The sequence below is a fragment of the Stenella coeruleoalba genome (assembly GCF_951394435.1).
Source record: "Stenella coeruleoalba genome assembly, chromosome: 11".
NCBI classification, from domain to species: Eukaryota; Metazoa; Chordata; class Mammalia; order Artiodactyla; family Delphinidae; genus Stenella; species Stenella coeruleoalba.
The window spans coordinates 37,789,916-37,816,597 of record NC_137157.1 but is presented as its reverse complement, the minus strand read 5'-3'; the positions used below and the strand labels follow the sequence as shown (position 1 = coordinate 37,816,597).

The 26,682-nt window shown below is 38.9% G+C and overlaps 1 protein-coding gene across 6 annotated transcripts in view; it reads right to left on the bottom strand.

Moving 5' to 3' along the window:
• The window catches only part of LIN7A (lin-7 homolog A, crumbs cell polarity complex component), a 390,131-nt gene that overhangs the window by 274,870 nt on the left and 88,579 nt on the right, over positions 1-26,682 (bottom strand). For 5 of the 6 annotated variants that reach the window (XM_079936906.1, XM_079936904.1, XM_079936909.1 and 2 more), the window contains one exon: positions 7,380-7,804. In XM_079936906.1, coding sequence (XP_079793032.1) covers positions 7,380-7,461 — 82 coding nt within the window. In that variant the 5' untranslated portion in view covers positions 7,462-7,804. Of the gene's footprint in view, positions 1-7,379; positions 8,381-26,682 lie in introns of those variants that run through there. The other variant, XM_079936908.1, reaches the window with a different exon arrangement.

Below are 26,682 nucleotides of genomic sequence, written 5' to 3'. Positions count from 1 at the left end.
TCTAAATGTTCTCTTTTCCCTATTGAATAGCTAAGCCCTAGCTGTGATCCTGAAAAAGCACCCCAAAAGCAAAAGCATTACTTTCATAAATGACCAGAGAACACCAAATACGTCTCAGAGCTTGGATGGCTGACACACCAAACTAGAAGGTATTCACCAGATTTCTGTTTCTTTTCCTGGAAGTTCAATCATTAATTTTTCAATTTCAATTTTAAAACTGTGTATAAAACTCTCATTAAATGGAAAATACCTTTTTCAATAACTAAGACTTTTTAGAAATTTGGTTCCTTCTCTTTGTAACTTTTCATTATCAAACAAAAAGAAAAGGTGAATATGACACGATTCTGACTCCTGGAAAATATTTTGTGACAGTAGTGCAAAAAGAAACTCAAATATTGATTTGCAAAAAAAATTCAATATGTTTTTAAATGTTTAGTGACGCTTATGGAAAAAATGAGAAAGAAAGCAAATACTTAATGTTTGTAGACTAAAACATTCTGGCTGCTGATGTAAAAAGACTTTAGGACAAGAGCCATAAAATATAGTCAGCCCCTCTCTCCTCCCCATCACAACCATCAGGGCACACAACTTTAAAACAACATAAAGACTAGCTTAATTTTTACTTTCCTTCTTCCTTAATTTCTCCTCATGCTAAAAAATAAATAAATAACAAAGAGAGAGAGAGGAGGAAGGCCCCTTTGGACTATGAACAAAAGCAATTTTCAGGCAAATACAGATTTTATAAAAACTGGTGAATACAGCTGATTAGAAAAGCTACAGGCTGCCCAAGGCTTGAATTGGGAAATACATAAAGTAATAAGCTCCGCTTGCCTTGAAAAGGGAAAAGGGAAGAGAGAAAACTTTTAATGTATCACAAATTCTATGAAAAGTGTGGCACTCATGGGATTTCCATTTGCATTCAACGTTTGTACTCATGTTTTTTTTCATAAGTTTGAAATCCACAAAATAATGGCTCTTGGTTTTCTATTAGAATTTTCAAAGGACGAAAGTTTTAATTTTTTTAAAGGGAAAACACATCAAAATTTGTTTAATCAATATTTTAGATTAAAACTTAGTTTAGAATTCAAGAAAACAAGATTTACATTTACACTTTTGCAATGTATCCAAGTTGAATTTAACTCACAGAAAAGTTCAGTGGCTGTGACACCAGCATTTTATTGTATATAGGTGCCTAAATGCAGATTGTAAACTATTGATCATGTTATAAGCAAAGTCTCAAATATTTAAAACTACACAATTTCTTTTTTTTTTTTTTTTTTTTGCGGTATGCGGGCCTCTCACTGTTGGGGCCTCTCCCGTTGCAGAGCACAGTCTCCGGACGCACAGGCTCAGCGGCCATGGCTCACGGGCCCAGCCGCTCCGCGGCATGTGGGATCTTCCCGGACTGGAGCACCAACCCGTATCCCCTGCATCGTCAGGCGGACTCCCAACCACTGCGCCACCAGGGAAGCCCAACAATTTCTTTTGTTTTTAATAAATTTATTTTAAATTTAATTATTTTTATTTTTATTTTTGGCTGTGTTGGGTCTTCATCGCTGTGTGCGGGCTTTCTCTGGTTGCGGCGAGTGGGGGCTACTCTTCGTTGCGGTGCACAGGCTTCTCATTGCAGTGGCTTCTCTTATTGTGGAGCACAGGCTCTAGGCACGTGGGCTTCAGTAGTTGTGGCACGAGAGCTCAATAGTTGTGGCACACAGGCTCTAGAGTGCAGGCTCAGTACTTGTGGCGCACGGGCTTAATTGCTCCGTGGCATGTGGGATCTTCCCGGACCAGGGCTCGAACCCGTGTCCCCTGCATTGGCAGGCGGATTCTTAACCACTGCACCACCAGGGAAGCCCCTAAAATTACACAGTTTCAATTACTCATAGAAATTATTTTAATTATCCATTTTTCTCCAAGAATTGATTTTGTCAGTCTTCTTTATAAGTCATGCAAAGACTTCCTTATAAGTCATGTTTTTTTAAAAAGCCATTCTGCTTAAAATCAGGGCAACAAGATAAGCAGAAGTAACATTTTGGAGAATTCCATTGTATTATCTTTTCTGACCTTGAGATGGTAAGTGAAGGAGAGTTGGAGCTACTGGACTGAAGGAAAGTGCCTAAATCCATGCATTTTTTAATATAGTATAGTATTCCTATGTTCTTCGTTATAATGGTATTAAATATCATGGATTGCACCCTGCTTTGTTCCCTTGATTTTAGCTGAAGGTCATTCCTGGTTGTAGAGATTAAAATCTGGGCAAAGGTGTAGGGAAGAACTGCACTGAATATTTTAAATTCTGGAAGAGATGATTCCACACTAATCTCCTGATCAGCATCTTCTCTTTGCCACAAGGGTAAATTACAGTTACTACTTTCTACATCACAGTCTAATATAAAATATTACACTGAAAATGAATATATCTCGTATTATGACCACTTGGGTTCAACATGTAGATCTATGCATAGTGACATGTAAATTACAATGATCAAGATATCTTTGGGGCTTCCCTGGTGGTGCAGTGGTTGAGAATCTGCCTGCCAATGCAGGGGACACAGGTTCGAGCCCCGGTCCGGGAAGATCCCACATGCCACGGAGCAACTAAGCCCATGCACCACAACTACGGAGCCTACACTCTAGAGCCCACGAGCCACAACTACTGAAGCCCACATGCCTAGAGCCCGTGCTCCTCCATAAGAGAAGCCACCTCAATGAGAAGCCGGCACACTGCAAAGAAGAGTAGCCCCCGCTTGCCACAACTAGAGAAAGACCCACACGCAGCAATGAAGACCCAACGCAGCCAAAAATAAATAAATTAATTAATTTTTAAAAAAAGGTATCTTTGAAAATTTAATTATAATATATAGTGTTTTAGTCTAGCAGTAAGAAGCAAAAAGTTGAGATTTTCTTGGTATACTTATAACCAACTATCTGCCCCAGATGCATACTTAGAGTGTTGTTATTTCTTGGTAATTTTTCTTTTCAGTCATTTGCTTGGTTATGGAGGTATTAATGGGATGGTAGCCAAGCTTCACGTGTGCAACAGCTTTTTCTTGTATTCTTCCCTCTATCCATAATGCTTTTCCTAAGGACCTTATTAATACACCAGAACTCAGATTAAATTTTACTTTCTCAGTGAGCCTTCTATGACCAACACCATCTAAATAGGTCCTTCCCCATTATTCTCTATCCTCCTGTCATGTTTATTGTCTTCAGAGCACTTCATATTTTCAACTAATCTAAAATCCTAACTATAATTTATATCATCTGGCCCCTGGCCACCAATTCACAAATCCCATTTTTTGCCACTCTTCCCTGTGCTCACATTTTCACACTGACTTTCTTGATGCTCCCAGGATACACACGTGAGGTCCTTCTCCAGAGCACATTCTTCCAGATACCTGCAAAGTTTGCTTCCTCACTTTAATCGGGTCTCTTCTCCAATGTCACCAACTCGGAGGAAAGGGTCTTCCTTGACTATCATGTTTCAAACAGCAGCCCATCACTCTCTTTGATTCAGTCTTACTTTTCTCACTAGCACTTATAGTTGTATACCTATGTGTTGTTCAGTGTGTGGTTCTCTCATTAGTATGTAAACTCCATTAGGCTTTATCTACTTTGTTCATTAGGACCACCATATTGCTTAAAACAGTGCGTGCCATAAGGCTGACACTCAATAATTTGTTGAATGAATGAATGAATTCCTAACTTATTATGTTTTCCCCACTGGACTCTTAAAATCAGAAACTTTGTCTCTGGCATTCCTGTAGCATCTCTTATATAGCAGGTGATAAATGAATATTTATTGAATAAATGAATGGTTTGAATGAGTGAGTGTGTGTGTGTGTGTGTGTGTGTGTGTGTGTGTAATTTCTTCCCCCCCCCCCCAAGCTCTAATTACCATGAAGACTATGTGGTAGTCTGTTTAGCTCATCAGTATATAGCAATCCCACAGTAGGGTCTGACTTGCGGTAGGCACTCAATAAGCAATCCTAAGGACTGGGACCAGCGTGAACAGGAACCTGCTGTGACCACAGCCACCCAGAAGCCCCCACAGAGGTAATCTGAGGTCTTAATGGCAGATGGAAAAGAGTTTAGGATACACACAGAGCAGTGAAAACCTGAAGCCACCCTGTTTGTCCTTTCAGGGGCCAGGCTGGTTCTGGCAAAGGCTTGCTTCCCAGACAAGACCCAGGAAACTAGCGCAGACTTCTGAGCTTCTTACTTTCAGATATCTTTTGAATTCTGGGAGGGATCAATCTTAATTTCAAGCCATAGCTTTGCTTTGTTTGCTTAAAACCTCTGCCCTGAAGATTCCAGATGAATCTGTTGATAATGCCAAAGGGCATCAAACAAGAAAAATTAGATTTTAGCATAAAATCTCCCACTAACTAGTAGAGTAACCTTGAAAACATCTCTTATCATTGCTTCTTTCATGTTTTTCATTTGAAAAATGAAGATGCTAGAAAAGAACCAGCAGGATACATATGGATCATGTATTTGGGTTTGCTTGATGAGATGCCCTTAGGAGGCTTTATGCAGTGTCTTCTTTCCTTTTCTCCTGTGCTCACCTGCCACAATCCCCCTTGGTTAATAATCACAGATAAGTGAGCTATGGTTGCTGATGGAAATCTGTCAAGTGCATGGGGGAAAAGAAAGTTTAAGAACCACTGGCCTATGTTCTCCCTGCCATTCTTTCCAGGGTCAAAATGTTGTGAATCTATGAGCTGTACCTCTGTTCACTATGAAACCCTTATATTTTAACGGCGCTTAAGTTGTTACAATCCTTAGTTCCCTTACACTAATTTACATTAATTTTTGATCTTCTACTGTGATCAGGGACTATGGCAGGCACTGAGAATACAAAGATGAATTTAGAAATGGTCTCTTCCCTCAAGGAGTTCCGTTCAATGAGGAGATAGATGCAACAGAGTTTGAGAAATGCTTTGATGACGCCAAAGTAGTGGGTGACCTCAGAGGACGTCAAAGGACACCTGGAAGAGGTGGGAGAGGAAGTGATCTGCAAAATCTTCCAGCAGGTGACCAGAAACTGAGTCCTAGTTTTAATTCATTGAATTCTAGACTGTTAAAGCTGCACAGTGGCAGAATCATTTAATCCAAACTCCTTATGTGCCATAGAGGAAAACTGATGCCCAAAGAGGCTAACCAACTACTCCAAAGTGAGTATCAGAGCTACAGCTAGCAGCCAGATAAGTATTATTGGGCTCTCTCTTTTAAGAGATTTTTTTTCTTGTAGGAAAATTTTTATCAGTTTATTTCATCAATTTAATGATGTAATTAAACAGTTAATTATATTTTAATAATGTATAGGGGAAATTATTAATATGTATTGACTTCATGCACATTAATGATGCCAGTAACCCACCATCTGTAAATTACAGACCTCGCAGTGAGCTGCTGGTGAATTTATTCAGATACATTCACTGTCTCACCCACCCTTGCCTCTTGAGCTACTTATTCCATGAACCTAATCACAACTGGGAAGGACAGGTACAGTCTGGCTGTGAACAAGAACAAAGAATAGAACTTAGTCTGATTGCACTTCCTCTCCACAACTGATCCAAGCATTTAAAGTAAGACCCCCCAAAGTGAAATGTTTTTAGTAGTAGTAGTATATAAAATTCCTCAGGTATGCAATTTTCTTGGAGTTTGTTTGCTTGTTCGTTTTCTCTCCTAACGTAGTCGTTTTACTTGGGATGTTTAAAGACTATGATTTAGGAATGGGACAATATAAGATCTCATTACATTAAAACAGAAATACTTGGGAAATCCATAATTTCTAATAGCTTGCCATCTGTCTCGTTTTTAGAGGCAATGGATTTATCCTGCTTAGGGCAGATGATGATCCTGGGGAGAAATCATGGATTATGCAATGGATTTCTGACCTTTTTAACTACTGTTATTAACTTACTAGCTTGCAAAACAACATTTCCCAACATAAAATCAATTATTTTTTTTTATCTTTCAACTCCTACCCCAAGTAAGGTTGCTATGGGCACCACATAACATCCGCTCTGGCGCCAACAGATTACGTTAAAGTCACCCACAATCTCTCCAAATTAAAAACCTCACTAAGTTTGCCCTGGCTTTTTCACTGTACTCGCAGCAGGATGCTCTTTTGCCTTGCCCCACAGTCCAGTTTAATCCGCTAGAAAGAATATTTTTAGAGGCACATCGGACTAAATCATTTTCATCTGAGCACACCATTTCCAAATGGCCGCCCATGGTCCTAAATCCGGCCTCTGCGGACCAGGACGAGGTGTCCTCCGCTGCAGAGTCGTGAGACTCAGCGCATTCATAACTGGACGTCGGAAGCCAGAAAGGAAACTCGAACACGCAAAGGACAGGTATAACCCCGCACGCATGCACCGGAGAGGCCGAGATCGCAGCGGAGGTTTCCATCCTTAGGCTTGGGGAGGGCCTGGGAAGGAAGCAAACATTGCTTCCCCAGTCAAGTCAGAGAGCAGAACGCACAGGGTCGGAGGTCAGAAGTTGAATTTCAACCCAGCCTGCGCTGCGTCCCAGCGCCTTCCGCAGCCCGGGCACCGCGGTGGCACAGGGCTGGGAGAGGACGAGGCTGACTGGGGCAGGACAAACTGTGAGTTGCCACTGCCGGAGAGCCGCCGGCGGCGGGGGCAGACGCGACCCCTGGCGCCTTCAGAGCGCGAAGCCCGGGAGAGCAGGGCACGGCTGCCGCGACGCTGCGCCCCCGGCCCCGGCACGGCTGCCCGCTCTCCGCGTTGCCCTTTCGGCCGAGGTCAGCTCCCCGCCGCGGCAGTCCAGCCGCCTTGCGCCCCGGCACAGGTCACACGGGGTACGCCTTGTCCGCCTCCGGGCGGCTGCCCGGGCACCCGCAGCCTGACCGACCCTCGCCCCCCGGCGCGGGGACAAACTTCCTTCCTCCCAGGCCCCCGGCAGCGTAGGTTGGCAAGCGGCTCACTCGCCAGGCTTCCCCGGTCTCCGGCTGCAGGCGCCCTCGCCCGGCTCGGCAAGCTTCCTCCCTGCCCCTCACCAGCCCCGAGCCCCGAGCGGGCGCCGAGCGATCCCCGCGCCTCCGCTCCAACAAAGCCGGCGGCCCGGAGGCGATCCGGCGAGGGGCTGGGAGTGGCGGCGGGGACGCCACAGCCCGGCGAAGGCACCCTTGTGCCGGGCGAGTGAGGCGTGAAGGGGGCACCGGGGACGTGGCGGGCAGAGAAAGGGGGAAGAAAGTATCCTGCTCTCAGCGCGAAAGCCTTCTTCGCTCCTCCTCGTTGCCCTGCTCCCCCTGCCCGAGCGCGTCTGGCGGTCCCGGTGGGAGCTGGCGGGGGCAGAGGGGGAGGCAGAGGGGACGCAGTGGCCTGACGGGTAAGCTGCTCCCTTACCTCTGTCCAGAGTGAGCGGCTGGACCACTGTCAATGTCGCCATGTCTGCCGTGGGAGCCGAAGTGACGCTCAGCTTCAGCATCAGCAACCGCTTGTAGTGAGAAAAAGAGGAGGAGATTGGGGGCGGGGTGGAGAGGGAAGACGGAAAGGAGGGGGGAAGGAGGGAAGGTGGTGGTTGTGGAGGAGAGAAGGCTTGGGTGGGTTGGCAGCCAGATGGAGACGCAACTGTTCCACGAGGGGCAGACCTTCAGATGCGGCGTGAAGCTGAGCAGGTACCGGAGAGCGAAAGCATCGCCGGCTCTGACAAGGAAGGCTCTGCCCTAGAACTTTGCTCTTCCACCCCAAGGATCGCTGGATGCGTGTAGCTAGTGTGTTGCTTTCTTTCAACTTTCCACTCAAACAAAATGGTCAGAGTGTACGTGCGTCTGGGGGAAGGGAGAAGAATGAAAGGGAGGGGATGGAGGGGATAGAGGGGAGGGAGGCAGAGACATGATTTTTTTCGGATTAAGAGAATTTGTCAACCCCTTAATCCCATCCCCTAGAAAGAAAATGCTTCTAGTTCAGAAATGTTGGGGGTTAACTGTAGTTGCTGCTAATTTCTGTTAAAGTTTATTTTGGAATGTTGACTTATAACAGTACACAGACAGAGTTCCATCACTAGGCCCCCGTTAAGGACCTGAGTATATTGCCTAGAAAATAACTTATCTCACAAGCAAACTTCTTAATAATGGTTTTAAATTAAAAATCACAATGAGAAAACAATTAAAAACACAAAGAGAAGTTTCTATTACTAAGTTTGAAAACCATGTCCCTAGCACTCCTCCAGGCTGACCCTCAGAGCTGCCACTTGCTGATTAATTAACATATGTGACAGGAATTGAACTAAGCCATGGCCTGACTTGGGGATTCAATACAGTCCCTGCCTTCCAGTAGCCTGTAATCTAATGGGAGATGATGTTTTTAAAAGGGTGACTTTAGAGTCAGTTGATCAAGATTCAGTTACTAGAACCTTCAACTATTAGCTGTGACCCCTTCACCCCAACAGACTGCTTTCACTACCTTGCCACTGTAGGGACTCTCATTTTCTTGATCAAGAAATTAAGAGGCATATAGAAATCTTGTGTAAGCAGAAGGGTGATGACTATGGGTTCAGGATTGGAAATGACAAAGCTGCCTCCGTCACCTTCCCTATGACAGAGCAGAATTGTTTTGGCTAGCAATATACTCCTGAAGACAGACACAGTTTTACAGCAAAATATTTGCATATAATCTACGTCATTGTCTTCTGATTACAATATGGATGGTTTCTGAAAACTTTCCCATCTCATGGTTTACATTTGAAAAAAAACTAACAAACAAGATTTCACCAGTGATTTGGGAAAGTCATAAATGATTGGCCAAACACCTAACAGACCTTAAAGACAAACGGAAAATAATAGTTCAGCATGCCTATATTTTCATTTAGTGTTTAGACAGAACACTGATCTGGAAATTCAAGTCTTAGTTATGTGCTTTTCAGAAATCAAATCTCTCACTGATCCCCAGTTTCTTCATCTGTCAAACAAGGGCATTTGTAATCTTCAATCTCACTGAGGTTCTGTAAAATGAGGGAACTAATTCTTCCCTGCAATCTCACTGAGTTTTGTGAGGGTCTGATGAGATCATGCACATGTATGTGCTTTGAAAACAGTAAAGTATATACAAATATATTCATACAACAAACATACATCCCACCTGAACTGTATGGCAACACTCTGCTAGACACTAGCCATGCAAAGATTAATGAGATGTGGCACTTTTTCTAGACAGTGCTCAGTACAGGTTGGGAGACAAATAATGAGCTGGTTGTGAGAATATGAGCAAGCTCTGAGCAAAAATGAGAGCAGTAAGTGCTCTAAGCACCGTAGAAAGGAAGTGCTGTGGGAGACAGGAAGAAGCAACAATTCTGGTGGATTATCATTATTCACCTCCCCTAAATCAAACAACAGACAGAAGTTGAATTGTGGACAACAACAACAGAGTATGTTCCAAGGCTTTGCACAAAATACCAAACCTCATTCAATAACTGAGGACGAAAAGAACATACAAATCCCTTGGCCACTAATGTAGTTCTTAACAACATCCTGTATTGTGAATATGTACTTTAGTGGCTTGATTCATAAATCTAAAAGCCATGATTTCAATACAAATCCCAGATTGTGAAGTCCATGATGTTAGGCTTTTTGTCTTTTTGTTTCCTGATGTAGCCTCAGCACCAAACATTTAATAGAATGTTTCTGGACTTATGCTTTGAGCTCCCTAATTGAAAATTTACTCTACCATTCTCCCTCTCTGTTGACTCTGTAGGGTTTTGTATGGATTGAAAAAGACAGGACGAGAAAGCACAAATCACCATATATTCGTTAGTTATTATTTCTAATAGTGGCAAGTTCAATGCCTTTAGCGTATGTCTGCACAGGTGTAAAAAATGAATAATAAACAATTCATTATCTGTTAGATTTTGTTTTTTTATGAAGGATGAATAACTAACTACTGTCTCTGATAACACTTGTGAATTTCTAATTGAGACATGCAGAAACATAAGAAAATATCCTTAATCTACTGTATTGCTTTGGTAGATATGACCATGCTTAAGTCTCTTGAGTAACTGCCTGGACCACTCCTGTATCAAACACAGTGTTTCATCAAGGTCAATATACTTGATCCATTCACATGTGTGTTGCCTTGCTAATTGTGTATTAATCAGGGAATTGTTAAAAACACCTGTGATTATACTTTTAGCTATTTGGTTACACAATCAGTGCAATTTTTCATTAAATGATATATATTAATTTACCTCTGTGGCACCTTTATTTTCAATGAAATTCATTAATTCAGAAATACTTATTGAACACTTTATATATATGCCAGGCTTGGAGCTAGGTTGGTTTCTCTTTATCTTTTCAGCCCAGAGGATTAGGTATTATTATCCCATTTTATAGATAAGTAAACTGAGACTCACAGAGGTTAAGCAACTTGCTTAAAAATAGTAGCACCTGGGGCTTCCCTGGTGGCGCAGTGGTTAAGAATCTGCCTGCCAGTGCAGGGGACACGGGTTCAAGCGCTGGTCCAGGAAGATTAATGTTTGCTCTGATTCTGCCATAGGCGATAGCATATGCCGTGAAGCAACTAAGCCCGTGCACTACAACTACTGAGCCTGCACTCTACAGCCCGCGAGCCACAACTACTGAAGCCCGCGCACCTAGAGCCCGTGCTCTGCAACAAGAGAAGCCACCATAATGAGAAGCCCACGCACCGCAATGAAGAGTAGCCCCCGCTCGCCGCAACTAGAGAAAGCCTGCGTTTAGCAGCAAAGACTCAATGCAGCCAAAAAATAAATAATTTTTTTAAAAAGTAAATGTCTTTAAAAAAAAAAATAGTAGCACCTGTATTCAAGAGCCCTTGTGCTTTCCACTGAGAAACACACTTCACCTTGCATTATTCAAGATTTAGTGATTTCAGTCTTTTATTTCAGAGTTCCATATATGAGTGTGTGTGTGTGTATGTGTGTGTGTGTATCCTTTCTCTTTTTTGTTATGCTTGAGATATACTCAAAGAGAGAAATGCATGGAGGAAATTTAGGTCAAAGGAGGAAAGAACTATGACACTGGTTCCATTTTATATAAATACAGGTTAATATTAAAATGACTACCTATTTTGAATATAAAGTCTCTTCTTGTTAAAAAATTCATTCAAAGTTACGTTAAGGTCTGTTTCACTTAACTGAATCTTTGTGAATTAAATGACAAAATCAAGAGAAGGTTTGAATAAAGCATTAGCATACCAAGAAAATGTGTTTAGTTAGATTATAAATGGAGTATAATAAGCACAGTTTCATATGAGGAAAATAACACCACAAACTGGAATTCTTTCAGCCTTGGGTGTTAGAAATTATTTTTGACTGAGTCACGATATCTCGTTATCTTCTTTAATTCTCACAGCTTTGTCAAAATAGCACTAGATTAAGATGAAGTGCCAACCTATACTTTGGAATATAAAGGTTTGGGGTTTTTTGAATAATCATAGAGAACCTTACTATATTATTCTCTCCTTAGAGCTTTTTTAAACTGAGTGGCAAGTATGTTCACGGTAAAATATCTGAATCTTAGACTTGTTTTAATAACTACTTATCTGTCTGTTCAGTCAATAAATACTGTACTTACTATATCCCAGACTCTGTTCTAGGCACTGGGATATTGCAGTGAATAAGAAAAGGCCCTGTTCTCACTTGGCTTATATTCTATATGGGAGAGAAAGACAATAAACAAACTAAGAAACAAACAAGAAAGAGGTCAATTAGTGACTATGTGCTGTGCAGAGAATGAATAATTTGAGGACTGAACTGAGTCTAGAATAATGTCAGGATTACAAAAGACAGAGATAAGGGAAAAGGGCATTCTGAGAAGCTGGAGAGAAAAGCCAGGGATAGGAGAGCAGACATGGTGCGTTTGGGCAAAATAGGCAGTTCAATTTGGAGCATAAGAAAAACAAGCCTAAACAAGGGCCATTGAGAGTCAGGTTGTGAAAGATAATGTACTTAACAGAAATGTAATGAACCTTTCATGAATAGCTTTGTGCCCATCATACAATGAAATGTACAGACTATCCAGGCTAAGAAAAAAAATTGTGTTGTAGCATCTACATTAAAAACTACTAACATCAGAATGAAATAAAGAGTTACTAATTCTGTGTTGAATGTTAGAAAATTGAAGATGAAATAAAATATAAAATGTTCATTTTAATTATTTTTCATTTCTTTCAAAAAAAGTTTTTTAATTTATTTTAATTTACTTATTTTTGGCTGTGTTGGGTCTTCATTGCTGTGCACGGGTTTTCTCTGGTTGCACTGAGCAGGGGCTACTCTTTGTGGCAGTGTGCGGACTTCTCAATGTGGTGGCTTCTCTTGTTGCAGAGCACTGGCTCTAGGCGCACGGGCTTCAGTAGTTGAGCACGCGGGCTCGCAGGCTCTAGAGCACAGGCTCAGTCATTGTGGCGCATGGGCTTAGTTGCTCCACGGCATGTGGGATCTTCCCAGACCAGGGCTCGAACTTGTGTCCCCTACATTGGCAGGCAGATTCTTAACCACTGCACCACCAGGGAAGTCCTCAAAAGAAATTTTTAAAAATTTTAAAAGAATTCTGAAATCTGAATAATCCTCATTTGTAGGGTCTTATTTGCATTATTTTACATTACTAGTTATCATGAAAATAATAAATATAATAATTAATGTTTGCTCTGATTCTGCCATAGGCAATAGCACATGTAATAAGTGCAAAGTCTTTCTGGTAATTGTATATTTTATTTATGCCTATTTAATTCATAGAATATAAAATGATGTTTTTGTTTCATTTTGAAATGAACATTTTTCTGTTTTCACAGAAGTTATGATTGATCTTTTATGATGAAATTTAAATTCAAAGCTTACAATTTTCCTTTTTTCTTTATGCATCCCAACCTCACAGTTACATCATTGGGAAAGCCTAATAGATGCAAGAGAGGCAAGATAAAGTGATTTTTAAAAGTGATACTGGACTCATTTCTTTCTCTCATCTACTCAGGAGATACTTCTGAACTTTTAGAACCCACAAACTTTAATGTTTTTTTTAAAAATATTTTTATTACCATCACATCTTAAAATGTTTTTAATATACTCAATTTTGAGTCTACAATTATGCTTTTATCCAACAAATCTTTATGATGCACCTGCTACTGTATATGCCAGACACTGCTCTATGTTCAGTGGTAAACATGGAAGGAGTGACTTTCCTTATGGAGCTTAGATTTTATGAAGGGAAACAGATAAAACACAAATAAACAATAAATCAGATAATCTTAGGTAGTAGTAAGAACCACAAACAGTGATATGCTGAAGGCTGTTCACACGTGAGACCCAGTTATGCGCATCTTGCCCCAACGTCACTTTTAGTGACATCACATTGGTATCTTTAGACTGGCCATGGTGGGAGTGTTTACACCATGGATATTGGCAAATATTACATATGGAAGCTTTGTGTTTTCCTCAGGAAAGCTAGTTGTTAAACATTTGCCATCATACCATGAAGCCTACAAGGAAAATAAAATAGAAAGTTGTGATGAAACATGCAGCAGGGAGCAGGCAACATTAGAATGATCAGAAAATAAGTCACATTGTGTTTGATACAAAATTTTTTAAAAATAACATATCTACCCAGTATTTGATGGAGTACTGACTAGGATGCTGGGCCTGGGATGAAGTTAGAAGAAATAGGAGACATTCATGTTATTTCTGAGGAATTACAAAATATTTGGAAAGGAAAGAGAAGCATCAATGGAAAGGCATAGTATGAATTACACAATGATGTATCAACAAGAATAAGTGATAGTATAAATCTGTATATGTTAAAGGCATACATAATAAAAAAAAAAGTCTGGGTTCTTTGAATGCTTCCTGGAGGCAGTTTACATTCACTTTCATTTTTTTATTTTATTTATTTTTATTTTTTTATTTTTTTTTGCGTAATGCGGGCCTCTCACTGTTGTGGCCTCTCCCGTTGTGGAGCACAGGCTCCAGACGCGCAGGCTCAGCGGCCATGGCTCACGGGCCCAGCCGCTCTGCGGCATGTGGGATTTTCCCGGACTGGGGCACGAACCCGTGTCCCCTGCATCGGCAGGCGGACTCTCAACCACTGTGCCACCAGGGAAGCTCTTTTATTTTTTTAAAATAAATTTTAAATTTTTAAATTTTACTTATTTTTGGCTTTGTTGGGTCTTCGTTGCTGGGTGTGGGCTTTCTCTAGTTGCGGCGAGCGGGGGCTACTCTTCGTTGTGGTGCGAGGGCTTCTCATTGCAGTGGCTTCTCTTGTTGCAGAGCACGGGCTCTAGGTGCATGGGCTTCCATAGTTGTAGCATGCAGTCGCAGTAGTTGTGGCACGTGGGCTTAGTTGCTCCACGGCATGTGGGATCTTCCCGGACCGGGACTCAAACCCGTGTCCCCTGCATTGCCAGGTAGATTCTTAACCACTGCATCACCAGGTAAGTCCCTACATTCACTTTTAGAGGAGACTTGGAGATATTTTCTTTCCTGTATGCGGATAATAAAATGTCACAGAGGAGAAAGCTACTCTTTGCAATTTTGAATCAAAAGATTGCTACCAGGGCTTCCCTGGTGGCGCAGTGGTTGAGAGTCCGCCTGCCGATGCAGGGGACAGGGGTTCGTGCCCCGGTCCGGGAAGATCCCACATGCCACGGAGAGGCTGGGCCCGTGAGCCGTGGCTGCTGAGCCTGTGCGTCCGGAGCCTGTGCTCCGCAACGGGAGAGGCCACAACAGTGAGAGGCCCGCGTACTGCAAAACAAAAAAAAAAAAAAAAAAAAGATTGCTAACCAAGTGGACCAGATCTTCTATGGGATTTCATGAAAAGTAAAGAAAAGGAGGGACAAGATTATCATAATTGGGTGCCTATGTTACTAGAGAATCTTATCATGGTGATGAGAGAACCCTATTGCCTTGATCCTTAAAAAAGGACACTAAGGATGTTCAAGGCTTGTTTTATTCAAACTTTAGCTTTATTTAAAATATGGTTTAAATGGGTTTCTCTTGAAAGCACCTCAGTTCCTGACTTTCATTTTTTTCTTAATCCTGCCCAACTTCTCTCGAATTCTGGAACAATGGAATTAATTAGGAATATTAGGAAGAAACAGATGAAAAGGCCATCTTCAAATTCTTCCCAGATTGTGACATGATACAGTAATTGAGGCAGTAACAGAATTTACTGTAGGTGTGCTGAGGGCCATACTGCCAGTAATTAGCAAGTTTGAGGGCAAAATGCAACATTAGCATGGACAGCACATTCAGGAGAGAGTTATAAACTCTTATTTTTATCCTTCAATTCTCTAAATTAAAGCAAAAATCACTACAATTTTAATCAGTTTGCATTTAAATGTGATCTTTCTTAGGCTCAGCCTGAAGCATAAAGTGTAATATCTTTTTCCTATAACTTCTCAGTGGGGTCAAATTATGTTTTTCTTAAACTAAGTGCCCCATTCTCTGCTTCTCTGCCTTCCCTGCTTTTCTGGTCCTCGATGAATTCTTATCCCCTTGCTCGTGTAGGTGATCTTTCTGATGCTTATAATCTTATTGTGCCATTCCCCAAGTCCTCAGCTATGCAAGACACCACCTTGAAATACAGGATCTCTGAGAAACTTCCTCTTTCAGTGATTTCTTAATTTTACTTCTTGCTCAAAGCATTTACTTGAATAATAAATACAATTATGGCTTTATTTTGGCTTCTTGAGGATTTAACTAGAATAAAAAAATTTTAAAAATAAGGCAAATGAAAAATGTTTTAACTCTAAGTATCATCAGGTTCCTGTCACCTCGAATTTTGCATAGATCAGTAGTGGCAAATCAAGCCGAACAAATATTTTTGTCTAGACCCCAAATCAAAGCAATTGCAAATAAATGGAGAAAGTAAGCAAATCTCTGCCATTTTTAACCTAGGACACGCAAGTAAACTATTAAGTCTTTTATGTAGTTAATATATTTTCTTTTTAACGAGGAATTTTTTTTGAAATGTTAAGTGTAAGACAAGGCACATGGAAAACAATTCTTGATAGGTATTACAAAATCTTACCACAAGTAACCAATGTTAACAGGGATTTTCGTGTCTTCTTTCAGAAATTATATGTACATACACATATATATGTGTCTACACACATTCATGTGTGTTCACATATCTTTTAAATAACTCAAATACCCTTATACACCATATTTTACACCTTGATTATTTTATCTAGTGATATTTTCATATCAATACATTATATATGTAAGATCTCTTAACTACTTCAAAAAATTCCACTGAACTCTTCTCTTATAGATGAACTTTCAGGCTGTTTCTAGGTTTTTGCTATCTCAAACAGCATTAAGAAGGAAAATCTTTCTTGTTTATATCATCTTTATGAGCATAAATTCCACTCGGTTATAACTGTGTACTTCCGTATAACCCAGGACTAATGTGGCCCTTTTCAATGATAATGCTCTCAGATTATCACACCTGCAGCCATTTTATTCCTGTTTCATTGTAGGCATTCTATCCCATGAGAATTGATACCTCTTTTCTATAGAACTGTCATATTTAATTGAACCTAAAATGTCAAAGTGACTGAAAAAAACTATTTGCCATAGACTGAGGACCATTTTTGTCTTCAAAATATGTGGTATGAAGCACCGTCCAGCAATCCAGTAAATCAATGATGATCACCCCAATTTTCAACTGAGAAACTAACAGTGTCTAAAGCAAGTTAAAAATTAAGAGCCTAGGGCTTCCCTGGTGGCGCAGTGGTTGGGAGTCCACCTGCCGATGCAGGGGACACGGGTTCGCGCCCCGGTCTGGTAAGATCCCACATGCTGCGGAGCGGCTGGGCCCGTGAGCCATGGCCGCTGAGCCTGCGCGTCCGGAGCCTGTGCTCCGCAACGGCAGAGGCCACAACAGTGAGAGGCCCGCGTACAGCCAAAAAAAAAAAAAAAAAATTAAGAGCCTAAAATAATCCACTTTTGGATATTTGTTCTATTGAAGGTTTTATTACCACCAAATGAGATAGGAACACAGTGAAAGCACAAGAAGATGTTTAAGTACCTTGTTTTTTCAAATAAAGTAACACATTGATTCACTAAATAGAGAAAACTCTAAGTAAAATTTAAAGTGAGAAATACTATTCTTTCATTAAATGTTGTTACTAGTTACTATTCAAAAGAATATTTAAATGTTAATGCATGTAGTGCTCTCTACTGGTCTTATCTTTATTGCAACCACACTGTGTCAAATTTGTATTTACAAAAGGTCATGAAAATTGTCTCTATCCCAAAAGACTACTAGTGTTTTTTAAAAATTTCTATTTGGTGTCTACTTTAAGTGTGTGTGTGTGTGTGTGTGCGCGTGCATGGACACACAAATATTCATTTTTGAATTTCCATACTGAAGTCAGTTTTGAACCCTGCACATGAATTGATGACATACATTATCACAATTCACTAATACAGAGATATTAAAAAAGACGGGTATATAGTTTTAATGCAAGGGATAATGTTTTTCAGTACAGTTAATAGGCAGTGGCAGCATCTAAGGTGCTTGCTTTTCCTGATCCCTGGAGAAGACAGGTGAAGGCCTCCTAGGAGGAGAATGGGTGGCTGTGTGTATTCAGCAATTTTTACGGGACAGTGGTCACCATCATGAGCTCTTCTCTTTTTTTCCCTCCACTACTCCTTCCTGCTCCACTCCTCAAATATTTAAAAAATCAACTTAGTGGTGATTTTTTTAAAGCTTAAGAGCAAATTTTATTACCGGTAGTTATGAAAGCTATTTGCTTCGGAAGTGTGTGTGTGTGTGTGTGTGTGTGTGTGTGTGTGTGTGTGTGTGTTAGATAGAGAGAAAGAAAATACATTCATTCATTCATTCAATAGTTTCATGTCAAGTGGCTGCTACGCACCAAGCCCTGTGCACTGAAGATAAAGCACTGAAGATAAAGCAGTAATCAAGACCACTGATACTCTACTGGAATTATTGGTATCTGTGGAATTACTTCTCAATTAAAATAGTTACAAATGCTATTAAGGGAAGTACATGGTACAGTGAGAATCTATAACCTAAATCAATGTTTAGGGATTCAGAAATGACTTCTCCAAAAATGGAACATTAATGGTGTGTTTAAGGAGAGACGTGAGCATGTTTAAACACTAGCCATTCTTTAGTATACTCAGTTCCTTCTTAAGCACAGAACTGATTTGGGAAAGTTATCTTTTCCATCATTACTGCCTGATTGAGTGAACATAAATGGAAGGAACACTCATTACTCTGGGGAACTTCCTGGCCACGAGTTTTCAATATGGTCATCATTTGTCTAAAGCAATACATACCAGTCCTATATTTATTACTAACATTTAGTACATTATATTAGGCCTACTAAAATATTTGTTTGAAGCTAATTACTATTTTTCATGACTATTTGATATTACTTAGGAAATACCCACACATGCTCTTACTGTATTTGGTCCGAACAGAGAGAAAGCAACTTAATTCTAAAAAAAGACAGCATTGATATTGACATATATACTACTGAACAAGTTGCATCCACCCAAATGTACTCCTCCAGAGTCAAAATAAAATATAATGATATTTTTGAGCCAATAAGGATGTTAAAGAACATCAAATCTGACCAATAGTGGAAAATGAGATCCAGAGAGATTAAATCATCTGCCCAACTTTTCCTAGCTAGTGAGGAACAGGGCTCAGACTGAAAGCCAAGTGACAATCAGTTCAGTCCTTTTTATACTACACTATAACACTAGATTGTAAATTTCATGAGCAGAGAGACAATGTTTGGTTTGCCACTGTATATTCATTGCTTGGCATAAAACCAGTGCTCAATAAACACTAGTGAATAAAAAAATGAGTAAAATAATCATTTTTCCTAGAAGATAAACTTCACTTTAAATGCATTTTACAATGAAAAATTAGGTCACTATATTTATTGATTGCTTCATTTGTACAAGATATTTGCTCTACTATATTCTATGGAGATTTACAAGAAAAGGATAGATAAAATGTGACCCCTGCCCTACAGTAACATATAGCTGTCATAATTATCTCCAGAATAAGGTAGGGCTTGGTAAGTGCCACAACATTAAAATATATGAACAAAGGATTACATGGAACATGGTAGGCATTATGAAAGACATGTCATTTATGCTGCGTCTTTGAAAACAGAAGGATTTTTTAGGTGGAGGCAGAACTGAATAGACATTTCAGTTGAACTGAACAGAATGTGTAAATGTACGCCTCAGGAAGCAATGGCATGTATGTTATTATTGAAACAGTTAAACTTGACTGAAACATGGAAGATGTGAAGGAAGTAGCAAAATATTAAGATTAGAAAGAAGCTGGTAGGGAAGGGGAATGGCAGGTACCATAGGGGGCTTTGGAGGTCACTGAGAAAAGTTTAGAATTTATTCAGATGGCCATTAAAGTTTTTGAGCAGGAAGGTGAGGAGGTTCTTCTTGAAATAGTATATTAAAATTTATTATAGAAAAATGATTACAAATTCTAAATAGAGTAGCAGAAAGTCAAAATTATCCATATCAACTGGTGATGTTCTAGTCACATATGAAGAGAAAAGACCCAATCTGAGGTCACACAGATAGGCCTTCACACCAAACTATAGCTTGGTTGATTGGTTGCATAGCACTCAATGCAATTTTCTTCACTGTTCATCATGGAAGATATGAAACAACATTACTTTTTTGAAGGCTTTTGACTCTGGCTAAAGAAGTATCTCTAGTATACAAAGGAAAAGTAAGCAGTGGCCAAAGTTTGAAATTCTGAGGACTCAAGATTTCTTAACACCTCACATCTTCCCTAAAATGTCACTGTATATATCCCCCCAAACTCTTTGCTCTTTTGTGAACTCCTACTACTGTAGTAGCTTACCTTATACTCCAGGTAGTATAAAAAGAACAATAAAATAACAGTAAAAAAAATGAGAGATTTTGTTATGGAGAGGATATAATGAAAATACTACTATTACATAGAAAATAAGATATTCATTAGGAGACGTTTTAGGGAATTATTGAGAAAACTTCTTCATTCCAAGGTAAGCTTTGAAATAATGATAATAATACATTCATTCAGTTGAAATGTTTTGAGGAAAATGAACTAGATGAGGACAGAGAGTGGCTATAAAGATTTAAATGGTGGTGCCTATACTGGGTCATTTATGTCAATTCTAATTAATATTAACATCAGTTTTAAAATTAGAGACAAAGCCTGAAGAAAAAAAATGGAACATGTTACTGAGCCTGTAGAAATTGTATTATCAGGCGGGAGGTACCTTCCTCTCCTTACCCCAAGTCTTTATGCGGACAAAATTCCCACCCTAGATTTTCAGCATCATAATGTGTTAGTACATAGTGATTGTCATTTTTATTCAGACTAGTGGTCATATAAAACAGAGATCCATATGTGTGAAAGACATATTTTAACCATAAATATGAGATTTTTAATCTTTCATTTTCATATGAGATATATATATAAATATTATAGCTCTTGAGACATAAAGTATCTGCATCTGATATCAGTGGAACTTTCATAGTAGGAGATGAGATGATATATTTAGGAAATAGGAGAGATGCAAATGAGCAAGTTAACAATTCTCTGTTATGTGCAGCTCATAATTGCTGCTCTGTGAAGAGTTCCCACTGAGTCAATGGGAGGTGTGGGTGGAGGTTAGAGCCAGGTTAATTGTTGCATTCAACATCATTCAGGAGAAAAAGTGTAGGTAAAATTGCAGCATTTATACTTCTGCCCTTCAATTCTCCTTCATCTCTATACTTGTATTTTCTTCACTTATTATTTATATCCCGTGTCTGAATGTTTTCCTCCCTTGACTCCTTAGGTTATTGAAGAGATACGGTCCATGAAGTTGACTTTCAAGGCATTTTAAAAATAAAGAAAATGCCATTCATCTATCCATTTTCAATACAGAGTTGGAAATATAGTTCCTCGAAAATATGACCAAGTAATATGATTGAAAAACAGATTTTGTGAGGAAAGAGGTATTTTACTATATGTCTCCCTGGCATGCTAAGGATTGCGGTACACCATCAATGCTAAGCCTCCAGGTAATTTTAATTATCATCCGACAGGTCATTTTTCTTTTTTAGTAGTTTCCTTTGGGATCCACCTACTCAATGACTAGTAGTTTCTTCTATGTAAGCAAAGAACCTCTGACTTCAAATATGCTGCTTCAATAATTTGGCCTTCATATTCTCTGAGTCCTCATCTTTACAATGTGATTTAGATCTGGGTTATAGTATAATAATGTGTCAAGGATACTACTGCCTAGTTATCGCCAACTCCAGGTAGAAATTCTCTTTAAATCTGAGACTTTATTATCAGTGTTTCTTCACTACTTTGTTAATTTAGAAAGTTAATGTTTGTGTAAATTAAAGAATGCCTGCATTTTGCTTCTTGTCTTCTTAAGTATTATTTTATTCTCCTTCTCACTCTTCAAATTTTTCACTTCTTTGTTTGCTTTTATGTTCATCCCTTTTACCAATATTAATATTGCCCTTCCAAATTTTTATTTTTTGAGACATTCCATTGCTAAATTTGGAAAGCGTTTACACAAATCCTGAGGGAACTGAAAGTAGCAGAAAGAAATATAAAACATTTTGTGGACTGTAAGTTGTCATCTTATGAAATGTAAAAATCCTTTTTAAAGAGGAATAAACAAAACTTACTTTTCTTTTGTGTCTTCAACTTTTCAAAGAGAGCTCTGGAAAACAACTTTTCATTAAGTTACAAATTTCCTTCTATGGTAGAAAGGCTTATACTGTATATTTGTTTCACAGGCTTATTGGTGATTTTTATTTTTCTTTTAACTGTATAGAAACCATGAGTCATACACTCATTTTCCTGGTTATACAAAATACAAGTTCGTTATAAAATTTAAACAAATTAAATATAACATGGCAACACCTCCATCAGACGAGACCTTTTCAGATGGGCATTACTTTATTGCGATGAGGGATCGTAACTGTGTTTCCTCCAGAATGAGATGTAGGTTGAACTTCCTCATCTTACTGGCCTGGAATCTCTACTTCCTACAGGTTTCATTTATTAATATTTTGGTGTTACTCATGACTTAGAAGTTTTCATTTGGACACAGCAGCATTTGGGCATCAAATTTGCCTAATTCTATTTGTATCACTGGAATAGTTTAGAAGTTAAAATCCAGGAATTTTTATTAAGAAAATTTTAAAAGTAGACATATAAAAATAGAATATAGACAATTGCAGTTGATTCTCCCAGCTTGATAACAGGTGGACATTTTTAGGCTAAACACATTATCTCTATTATCTAGCAGTAAAAGAAAGTATTGTGATTACAAACAAATGCATTTATCAAAGTCAAATGAGATTCTTATAATCCTTATCTTGTACCAGAATGTTATCTATTAGAGTTCTAATATATTAATATGAAGACATAATTCAACGCATTTAACATTTTTCTATGGTTTTTGGCAAAAGATCCAGTTCCACTGATCAACATTGGGCATGTTTCTAAGAGTTAAACCAATACTGAAAAATGTGAAAACTCCTTATTCTTTTAAAGGGCATAAGCTAAACATGGACAAGACCATGTTTGAGTTTTGTTTCATTTTGCTTTATTTTGTCCACATACCTAAAATATAGTAGTGAATGAATAATGAGTAGATGGAAAGAAGGAAGGGAAAGAGGAAAGGTACAAATGAATGAACAAATAAATGAAGAGTGATTAAAACTTGTCTGAAAAGGCGGCACTGCTAATAAAAATATATTTCTAAGTATTTATTTTATATCTTAAATTTCATATACCACCTGCAATACAGCAAGTAGACTAGTGTTACCTAAAAACTTCTGAGACCTAATGAACAGATAAGTTGTCTGTAATTGGCATATCCCAGCACCCTGTTAGGGAGGACTGACTTCTACTTACATTGCATTTACTTCACAGGATGGCTGTGATTTTGCAAATTACAGTGAGATTGCTTCTTCCTAAGGTTAATCTTAAAGTCAGCTAGTAAGGCAAAAGATTGCCCTTGAAAAACCCCTTCTATCTCCTATAAAACTCGATTTGGGGTCTATACCCTTATATAGTAATTCTTAAATGCATTAAAATTTTAGGAGTACTGTGTTAAGTCAAAACAAAGTTGAAACCCTCAGGAGTGAGTCACTCAGTGCTCAGTGAGAGTATGGCTTCAAGGTTAAGAGTCTCTGCTTTGAAATCAGCCTGCTGATTTTGAATCCTAGATCCAATGATTAGAACCTGTGTGACCCTGGCTAAATGACAATGTCTCTTGCCCTGTTTCCACATCTGTAAAATTGGATTATAAATGGTACCTATGGAATAGGTTGTTGTGAAGGTCAAATGACATAATCTGTGTAAACTGTTTGAAACAGTGTCTGGCATGCAGTAAGTGTGTTTGCTATTCTTCCTGACTTTATAACAACTATAAAATTCCTAATAGAGAACAAATGATGGATGAGAATTATAAAACGTTTCTGTTTGCCTGAAGGATTTACTCCATTCTGTTTTAATAAATCAGCCTCTGTAAACTTAATGAATATAAATAAATTGTGTCTTAGGAGGAGGTTAACAAGATAAAGTGTCACTGGCACACAGTAGACAACGCTTACTGGATTTTAATCTAAATCTTGCATGTGAGCAGTTGGACATGCATACTATTCTTGGAAAAGATACGGAGATGACCTTGACTGCTTACATCTATCTTTCCAGACTGTCGGTAAGTATTGAGGCCCCACTGAACAGGAATCAGTCTCAGGCCCTTAGGCATTAAATGCAATTTATATGAGGGTTAGGTTCCAAATCCCACTCAAAAGTTGTTTTCCTGTAACATAACTCCACTGCTCTAAGACGTACCAATTCACTCCTGCATAAATTTTTTTAACATCTTTACTGGCGTATAATAGCTTTACAGTGTTGTGTTAGTTCCTGCTGTATAACAAAGTGAATCAGCTATATGCATACGTATCCCCATATCCCATACCCCTACCCTCTTGTGTTTTCCTCCCACCCTCCTTATCCCACCCCTCTAGGTGGTTGCAAAGCACAGAGCTGATCTCCCTGTGCCATGCAGCTGCTTCCCACTAGCTATCTATTTTATATTTTGGTAGTGTATTCATGTCAATGCTACTCTCTTACTTTGTCCCACCTTAACCTTCCCCCTCCCCATGTCCTCAAGTCCATTTTCTATGTCTGTTTCTTTATTCCTGTCCCACCCCTAGATTCATAAGAACCTTTTTTTTTTTTTTTTAGATTCCAAATATATGTGTTAGCATACGGTATTTTTCTCTTTCTGACTTATTTCACTCTGTATGACAGACCCTAGGTCCATCCACCTCACTACAAATAACTCAATTTCGTTTCTTTCTATGGCTGAGTAATATTCCATTGTATATATGTGCCACATCTTTATCCATTCATCTGTCGATGGACACTGAGGTTGCTTCCATGTCCTGGCTATTGTAAATAGTGCTGCAATGAGCATTGTGTTACATGACTCTTTTTGAATTATGGTTTTCTCAGGGTATATGCCCAGCAGTGGGATTGCTATGTCACATGGTAGTTCTAGTTTTAGTTTTTTAAGGAACCTCCATACTGTTCTCCATAGTGGCTGTACCAATTTACATTCCTACCAACAGTGTAGGAGGGTTCCCTTTTCTCCACACCCTCTCCAGCATTTATCGTTTGTAGATTTTTTGACGATGGCCATTCTCACCAGTGTGAGGTGATACCTCACTGTAGTTTTGATTTGATTTCTTTAATGATTAGTGGTGTTGAGCATCTCTTCATGTGTTTGTTGGTAATCTGTATATCTTCTTTGGAGAAATGTCTGTTTAGGTCTTCTGCCCAGTTTTGAATTGGGTTGTTTGTTTTTTAGATATTGAGCTGCATGGGCTGCTTGTATATTTTGGAGATTAATCCTTTGTCAGTTGCTTCATTGGCAAATATTTTCTCCCATTCTGAGGGTTGTCTTTTCATCTTGTTTATGGTTTCCTTTGCTGTGCAAAAGCTTTGAAGTTTCATTAGGTCCCATTTGTTAATTTTTGTTTTTATTTCCATTTCTCTAGGAGGTGGGTCAAAAAGGATCTTGCTGTGATTTATGTCATAGAGTGTTCTGCCTATGTTTTCCTCAAAGAGTTTTTTATAGTGTCTGGCCTTACATTTAGGTCTTTAACCCATTTTGAGTTTATTTTTGTGTATGGTGTTAGGAAGTGTTCTAATTTCATTCTTTTACATGTAGCAGTCCAGTTTTCCCAGCAACACTTATTGAAGATGCTGTCTTTTCTCTATTGTATAGTCTTGCCTCCTTTATCAAAGATAAGGTGACCATATGTACGTGGGTTTATCTTTGGGCTTCCTATCCTGTTCCATTGATCTATATTTCTGTTTTTGCGCCAGTACCATACTGTCTTGATTACTGTAGCTTTGTAGTATAGTCTGAAATCAGGGAGCCTGATTACTCCAGCTCCATTTTTCTTTCTCAAGATTGCTTTGGCTATTTGGGTTCTTTTGTGTTTCCATACAAATTGTGAAATTTTTTGTTCTAGTTCTGTGAAAAATGCAATTGGTAGTTTGATAGGGATTGCTCTGAATCTGTAGATTGCTTTGGGTAGTAGAGTCATTTTCACAATGTTGATTCTTCCAATCCAAGAATATGGTATATCTCTCCATCTGTTTGTATCGTCTTTAATTTCTTTCATCAGGGTCTTACAGTTTTCCCCATACAGGTCTTTTGCCTCCTTAGGTAGGTTTATTCCTAAGTATTTTATTCTTTTTGTTGCCATGGTAAATGGGAGTGTTTCCTTAATTTTTCTTTCAGAATTTTCATCATTAGTGTATAGGAATGCAAGAGATTTCTGTGCATTAATTTTGTATCCTGCTACTCTACCAAATTCATTGATTAGCTCTAGTAGTTTTCTGGTAGCATCTTTAGGATTCTCTATACAATATCATGTTATCTGCAAACAGTGACAGTTTTACTTCTTCCTTTCTGATTTGGATTTCTTTTTCTACTCTGATTGCTGTCGCTAAAACTTCCAAAATTATGTTGAATAATAGTGGTGAGTCTTGCTCCTGATCTTAGAGGAAATGGTTTCAGTTTTTCACCATTGAGAACGATGTTGGCTGTGGGTTTGTCATATACGACCTTTATTATGTTGACGTAGGTTCCCTCTATGCCTACTTTCTGGAGAGTTTTTATCATAAATCAGTGTTGAATTTTGTCAAAAGCTTTTTCTGCATTTATTGAGATTATCATGTTTTTTATCCTTCAATTTGTTAATGTGGTGTATCACATTGATTCATACAGCATATTTTAAATTCATTCTTCAGTTGATGGACATTTGTTTTTTCCCACTATTTTGCTATTATAAGTAATGCTGCCATGAACATTCATGTATGAATTTTTGTGTGGACATTGGTTTTCCTTTCTCTTGGGCATATACCTGGGAGTAGAATTTCTGGATCTTATGGTAAATCTATGTTTAACAATTTTAGAACTATCAAACAGTTTTCCAAAGTGGCTGCAACACTTTACAACCCCACCAGCAAAGTTGTTTGTTGAGTGACTTTCTTGGACTAATTCAGTCTGTGTTCTTTCTTGTATCCAGCCAATGAAGTCTCTTCTCAGTTAACTTAGTGATCAGCTAATGATTAGACAGAGATTTGCG